Source organism: Erpetoichthys calabaricus (assembly GCF_900747795.2).
Source record: "Erpetoichthys calabaricus chromosome 1 unlocalized genomic scaffold, fErpCal1.3 SUPER_1_unloc_1, whole genome shotgun sequence".
Lineage (NCBI taxonomy): Eukaryota > Metazoa > Chordata > Cladistia > Polypteriformes > Polypteridae > Erpetoichthys > Erpetoichthys calabaricus.
Genome location: NW_026261574.1, coordinates 735,866 through 743,641, shown reverse-complemented (window position 1 = coordinate 743,641; position 7,776 = coordinate 735,866). Strand labels below are relative to the sequence as shown.

General features: G+C 38.9%; 1 protein-coding gene across 1 annotated transcript in view; it reads right to left on the bottom strand.

The window, feature by feature from the left end:
- Nucleotides 1-1,241: 1,241 nt before the first annotated feature.
- LOC127526325 (zinc finger protein 239-like) overlaps nt 1,242-7,776 on the bottom strand; it is a 350,159-nt gene continuing 343,624 nt past the window's right edge. Inside the window, exon 2 of the mRNA XM_051921615.1 lies at nt 1,242-3,275. Within this exon, the coding sequence (XP_051777575.1) occupies nt 1,982-2,845 (864 nt within the window). The 5' untranslated portion in view covers nt 2,846-3,275 and the 3' untranslated portion in view covers nt 1,242-1,981. The remainder of the gene's footprint in view (nt 3,276-7,776) is intronic.

Here is a 7,776-nt window from a genome sequence, read left to right as displayed (position 1 = left end):
ACGGTCCAGTTCAGATGCCAGAGAAAAGTCTATTTCAAGGGCGTTTCAAACGCCACAACAGATACAATCCAAAGTGGAGGAACTTAAAATAAAATGTGAATCAGAAAACTGTTTGTTCTATTTCTATGTTCTGTTTCTTTCATTTGGGAAATTCAACGGTTATAGATTCCTGGGCAACGGCGGGTACTCCTGCTAGTACCTTATAAAAGCTCTCTGAAAGAACATTTTCTGGATGAAAAAAGAAATTCCACCTTTAGTTTAACATAACAACAGTTCAGTAATTAACAATTTAACACCAAAATAAAATTCGGGTATTTCAGAACATTTATATTTTTTGGGGTGGTATGCCATGACAAAGGGTTGATAGCCCCCAGTGTAGATCTTCTCCAACGAAGCGCACTTCTGGAGGTGGCACCCAGTCTGAATTCTTTGTGGCTCAGAAGATTCCGATTTGTGAGAATTGTTGGCCACATCCAGTACTGCAATATGTGTAGCAAAGTGTATTCTGTCTTTATAATTTTTTTGTATCTTTTAGGTATGAATTTTCCAAAAAGCAATTGTTTGTGTAAACTTAGCGTCATATTTTGGAGTACGGATGCTAATTAATGTGACTCCCCACAGACGGCAGGCACCCTGAGGCGATGGTGGATGCTGTACAGGTAAGTCTGCTCTCTCCAAGCCTTTTCTAATTTTATTCTATTTATTTGACATGTATATTATTTGGTAATTCTCGAGTGTTAAATAAGTTATGTGCCCCCTCCCCACTGAGTTCTTATATACAGTTTTGTATGATTTATTATCAAAAGCAAACAAACAAAAACAAAATAAAATTAAAAAAAAAGAATTTCTTCTTTTAGTGCACTGCCACAGTGTTAAAACATAATTTGGCGTGGTGTACAGCATGATCATGTGTATATTTTGGATTTAAATTTTTATTTTACATTTTATTTTGTTGATTTTGTATTAATATTTTGTGTTTATAATTATTAGTAATTGATTTGATTTATTATTTAATAAGCATTGGCAAGAAGCTGTTTGTATGAAACCCTGTTCTTTTTTTTTTTTTGATTTTGTCAAGGTAAGTTTTTTAATTTTTTGTTATATTAAAATAGCAAAATGTATAATATTATAAAGCTGAACTATTATTTATTGTGCGAGGCTATGTATATTGTAAAGTGTTTTTTTTTTCCTGATGAAATGTGTATAATATATTGTAAACAGTTCTATATGCTGTGGTGGGTTGGCACCCTGCCCAGGATTGGTTCCTGCCTTGTGCCCTGTGTTGGCTGGGATTGGCTCCAGCAGACCCGCGTGACCCTGTGTTTGGATTCAGCGGGTTGGAAAATGGATAGATGAATGGATAGTTCTATATGTAATACGTACGTTATGAAAACAGAGCTAGGCACATGGTGGAGGATGTAGGGGCTTTGGTGAGAAGCCATTTGTATGACGCCCTGTTCTTTATTTTGTTTCTGGAAAAGGAAAAAGGATATAAACTTCTATTTCTACTCCATGTTGATTTGTTTTTGACACAACACTAAGTAGGATGGATTTGAGTCAGTTACATGTGCTTACTGTCCAGGCAGGAGTGAACCTCACTCTTAAGTCAGGACAGTTCAGTTGTACTTCTCTCCGGTGTGAATTCTGGTGCGTCTCTGAAGTGTACTGCTCTCACAGATTTGTTTGCCACGTTCCAAACAGCAATATGGCCTCTCTTTTTAAACGGCGGAGTGGTGGCTCTGAGGCTAGGGATCTACACTGGCAATCAGAAGGTTGCCGGTTCGAATCCTGTAAAATGCCAAAAGGGACTCTGCTCTGTTGGGCCCTTGAGCAAGGCCCTTAACCTGCAATTGCAGAGCGCTTTGAGTAGTGAGAAAAGCGCTATATAAATGCAAAGAATTATGTGAATTTCCCATTGGGATTAATAAAGTATCTGTCTATCTATCTTTGAGATTCATTTCTCAACAATAGTTTAGTTTGCTTAGTTTTCAGGACACGACTGAACCTCACTCTTGAGTCCTGAAGGGTTCTTGTTTTTCTGGAATGATTTTTGAATTGCTACTGTTTTTATTCTTTTGTGAACTCTTGTGTGACTCTGAAGATGCTCCATCTGTGAAAACTGTTTGCCACATTCATTACAGCAATATGGCTTCTCTCTGGTGTGAACTCTTGTGTGTTTCTGAAGATTGCTCATATATGAAAACTGTTTGCCACATTCATTACAGCAATATGGCTTCTCTCGGGTGTGAACTCTAGTGTGGTCCTTCATAGAGCTCATTTGTGAAAACTGTTTGCCACATTCATTACAGCAATATGGCTTCTCTCCGGTGTGAACTCTTGTGTGTATCTGAAGATGGCTCATTTGTGAAAACTGTTTGCCACATTCATTACAGCAATATGGCTTCTCTCTGGTGTGAACTCTTGTGTGTTTCTGAAGATGGCTCATTTGTGAAAACTGTTTGCCACATTCATTACAGCAATATGGCTTCTCTCTGGTGTGAACTCTCGTGTGTCTCTGAAGATTGCTCATTTGTGAAAACTGTTTGCCACATTCATTACAGCAATATGGCTTCTCTCTGGTGTGAACTCTCGTGTGTCTCTGAAGATTGCTCATTTGTGAAAACTGTTTGCCACATTCATTACAGCAATATGGCTTCTCTCTGGTGTGAACTCTCGTGTGTATCTGAAGATTGCTCATTTGTGAAAACTGTTTGCCACATTCATTACAGCAATATGGCTTCTCTCCGGTGTGAACTCTCGTGTGGTTCTGAAGACTGCTCATTTGTGAAAACTGTTTGCCACATTCATTACAGCAATATGTCTTCTCTCCGGTGTGAACTCTCATGTGTCTCTGAAGAGCACTCCTGTTAGAGAATTCTCTGCCACATTCCACACTGCAGTGATTTTTCTTTCCTGTGTAAAATTTAAAACAAAAAGGAAAAAAAAAAAAAGCACTTATTTTCAATTTGCTGCCTTATTATCAACATTAACTCACATTAAATACATGATGGCTGAAATTAGGAACAACCTTTGATCAGCATAAGCAATTATAAAACTTTTGTTGTACTTGGAAAACACACTTAATTTGTTAATTTTATGTCCTTTATTACAACTGCTCAGTAGGGCCACATGTATAAAACTTCCTTATGCTCGGCCACATATATGAAAGCTGTTTCTTATGCAAAAGTTAGGATTTATAAAACTAGAACTTGCCATTTAAATTGGCTAAACGTTCCCTCAAGTTTTGAGCATTTGTAAGTCCCATGCAGACTTTACTTGTATTGGTATTTTAGCAACTCCAGGTGGAAAAACAAAGAACTGAAAAGAAAATCTCATTTCAATACACATTTCACATTCTGATGTTTGACAGGCTACACAAGAAGTGAGTTTTGATGTATCACAATGACATTTTGGATCATGATGATGACTTAGCTGATTTAGACTCCCTACTGTCATCCTCTTTGAAGTGTGTGCTGAACTGCAGCCTTCATTACAGAGACCATCATGCAGAAATCACACAATCCCAGTTCTCTTACAGGTCTTAACAGCTGTGGGTGATTTGGCGATGGCAGCTTTTCAGTGTGAACTGCCTGACTGGTGAGGAATCTCTCAGTCACCCTGAGCCACGTAATGCCATCTGTATGGGATGGTATACTTAAGACGGTAGAGAGATACATGCAATATCGTTACCATCAGGTGGTGCAAGTCCTGATCAAAATGAAATCTGCAGCAACATCTTCTGTCTTCAGCATTGGTGGTCTTACTTGGCCTACAAGTCCCTTTCTGATTACTGAGCTCACCAGTATGTTTTTTCTTATAGACATCCCAGACAGTTGAATTGGGTAATTTTAAGGTTTCCTGATGTCTCTAATGATTTCATTATTATTTTCCAGCTTCTTTGACTTTCATTGGCACAGCTCTTGCCCTCATGTTGATCAATGGCAACTACAGAGACCAAAGGCAGTCTGTAGGTAAGAGTAAGCGGAGGTAACTTAGGACTATGGTACCATTATGGTACCATGAAAGGGGAGGATGATTCAGAAAAAGTGCTGTCATTTCTACAAGGTGTGACTGAAATGTTTGCAAATCCCCTTAAATGCAAATCAGTAATTTGTACTTTAATTACATCTGAATTATTTAATTTGTAATTTTAAACGGTGGATTAAAGGAGTAAATGCAAGAAGAATGTTTCATTGCATCCGCCATTATGGAGGGTACTATATAAAACAGAATGCCACGCCAAGCATGAAAAGTGCACCTTCAATAATTAGAATGTGTCCTGACATTTATCCACACTTGAACTAAAACCACTTGACACCAAAACAAACAACAAAATGTCTTCTTTCATTCACCAAAGCAAAAGAGAGCAATGGATGAGTGACGCCTCAGTGCACAGGCCTACAGAACTGCAGTGACATCGGGGGAAAAAAATAGAAGATGAGAAAACCGAAGAAGAGCTCAGCTGTTGGTGTTTCAGCTCTACAGAGGAGTGGCAGGTGACACCAGGACTGGTAACCTTTGTGACACGCTGGTGACATTTATACTCACTATTATAATGTTAAAGGGTATCTACTATCAGGACTTATTTATGTTGAGTAAGCTAAAAATTGCTAGGTTTTACTGTCTATTTGATCCAACGTGTGTGTTCATGTATGGAATTATTATCTCTGTTATGGCTGCAAACATCAAGCAGTCCAAGCCTGCACTCAATGAAGAGCGCTATAAAGATGAAATACAACTGAATTAAACAGTAGTGTTACACAAATTAATTGGCCTTGAATTAAAATTGCCCAGATTTTGCTGTTTATTGTGAAATCTGCTTGTAGTTGGTTGACTGATCTACCAATTTCATGACATGGAATATGTTAAGCTGAGGACACGCGTACAACTGACAGAGTGCACAGAGTGGAAAGTGGTGAAGAAAATAACTGCTGTGTGGAAATATCTTAAAGTATCTGAAATGTGATATGAATTTTATATATAAAGTTTAAAATGAAAAAGTTATTTGTTAGTTGTGGTGTATTTAAAGCAAAGACATTTCCCGCAACTAATTTGATGAGAAACGTTTAGGTACAACACACAGCTGAGCACATCGACTTTCAACAATGCAGTGAAAGCAGGAAAACCGCTAAGGAAACAAATGTGTCTTAGCTGTCAATAATGGCACTGTTTGAAAAGAACCAGACATATGATCAGGACAGGACAAAAAAAATCAGAGTATCCCTCAAAAATAATTGCAATTTATCATTTTAGATACACCACCATTTTCTATAGTAGGAAGTTTAGGATTCCATCTTTTAAGTCCTATAACATGTATGCACGATATACAATGGCGAGAGGATGCTTCTTTTCAGACGTAGCAGTACCAAGATGAACACTTTCATGACATTTCATATACAGTGACATGCAAATGTGTGGGGACCCCCCTGATGAAAATAACTGTTACTGTGAATAGTTAAGTCAATATCAGATTAATTGATCTCCAAAAGCCATAAAGTTAAAGATAAAACATTCTTTTCTGCATTTTAAACTGGATTTGTGTCTTATTTTTGATTTGTAGAGTGAAAAAAGGAGGAGCACCCCCAGAAATGTTTGTGCACCCCAAGAGATTGGAGGTCTCAGATGTCTTTTTTTTCTCCAAGACGTCAGACCCTAATTAGCTCCTTAGGGCTTTGGTTTGTTTACAATCATCATTATGAATGGCCAGGCAATGCAGAATTCAAAGCTGTATAAATTCTCAGACGCCTCAAACCTTGTCCCAGCAATTAGCAGCCATGGGCTCCTCTAAGCAGCTGTCTAACACTCTGAGAAATAAAATAATTTATAGTCACAAAGCAGGAAAAGACTATAGAAGATGTCAAAGAGTTTTCGATTAGCCACCTCCTCAGTTGGTAACGTTATGAAGAGATGGCAGTTAACAGCAATGGTGGAAATCAAGTTGAGGTCTGGAAGACCAAGACAACTTTCCAAGACAACTGCACACAGCATTGTTAGAATGGCAAATCTAAACCCCTGTGTCTTAAAGCTTCCTGGTGGTCTTTTGTAGTCCGACTCTGGAGTGGTGATGCACTGTTCTACTGTGCAGCGACACCACCACACATATAACCTTCAGGAAAGAGCCATCAGAAGAAAAATTTCCTGTGTCCTCACCACAAAATTCAAAGTTTGCAGATGAACATCTAAACAAGCCCGATGCCTTTTGGAAACACGTCCTGTGAACTGATGAAGTCAAAATAGAACTTGTTGGCCACAATGTGCAAAGGTGTGTTTGAAGAAAAAGGGCACAGAATTCCATGACAAGAAAACATCTCTGACTGTTAAGGATGGGAGAAGATCAATCATGTTTCAGGCTTGTGTTGAAGCCAGGAGCACCAGGAACTGTTTACTGGTAGAGGGAGGAATGGATTCAATTAAATATTAGAAAATTCTGAAACAAACATCACACCATCTATAAAAGTTAAAAATGAAAAAGTATGGCTTCTACAAAAGGATAATGATCAGAACTGCACCCCAGAATTCACAATGGCCCAAGCTTAATGTTTTGTCATGGCTCTCTCAGTTTCTCGATCTGAACATTAATGACAATCTGTGATGCGACAGACTGCCTGGGCCCAATCCCAGCAGTGATGCCTCCAGCACAGAGAGACAGGGGGAGAGGGCTTAGTCTGAATACTGTCTCTCCCAGACCGATAGAGGGCAGCCACCTTGGCTTGCAATGGGGCCACGGTTTTGGAGCATGGATGCTCAACCTTACTGGGGCCCATTGCCACCACCAGGAGGTGCCTGGATGTTTACTGGGTCCCGTTTAGCAGCACTTCCACCACACTAGGAGGTGCTGCTGGAAGAAGGTCATTGGACGCCTGGGGCCTCATGTATAAACGGTGTGTACGCACAAAAATGTTGCATACTCCCGTTTTCATGCTCACATCATGATGTATAAAAACTGAACTTGGTGTAAAGCCACGCACATTTTCAGGGCAGCTAAATCCTTGGTGTACGCAAGTTCCCTGCTTGGTTTTGCAAACTAGCAGCCCCCAGCATCAATGTAGTGCTTTTGTTCCAGTGTTTCCCTTTCATTTTTAGATCCACATACCTGACATGGCTATATCAAATACACTGAAATTAACCACATATTGTTAATTAATTTAAGGCATCTGATTGTAATTAACCTGTAACAATATAATGGTTCACAGAATGGCCAAACTATTCCAAATACCATAGTAGCTTTAGCGTTGTTACTCTCAAGTATTCATCCCACTGTATCGGAGTGTGGAATCACAGCTCTACAGCAGCTGATCAGAAAGAGAATTAACGGGATACAGCATCAAGCACATGCTGCCTCAGCCATGCTGTCTATTTGAACTACTCTCATACGGCAAAACGCTTCAGAGCCTTTCCTGTACTGACCTCATGGTTCAGAGTTTCATCCCAAGAGCTCTAAACGCACTGAATCAGTTCAAATGCTCCTTGTAGATCTTTTGTACTTATAAGTACAATTACCTCACTGTAAACTTGCGATACAGTTATAATATTGCACAACCTGAGCCACTTTATAAAGCGCGTATTTACATATGATGACAATATCATTTTTAAGATGAAATGCAGCAAAATAGGTTTATTACATTATATAGCTATGAAGAGGATGAAGAATAGAAAAGGCATTGGTCTAGATGACATACCTGTGGAAGCATGGAGGTGTTTAGGACAGATGGCAGTGGAGTTTTTAACCAGATTGTTAAATTGAATATTAGAAAATGAGAGGATATTTAAGATTAA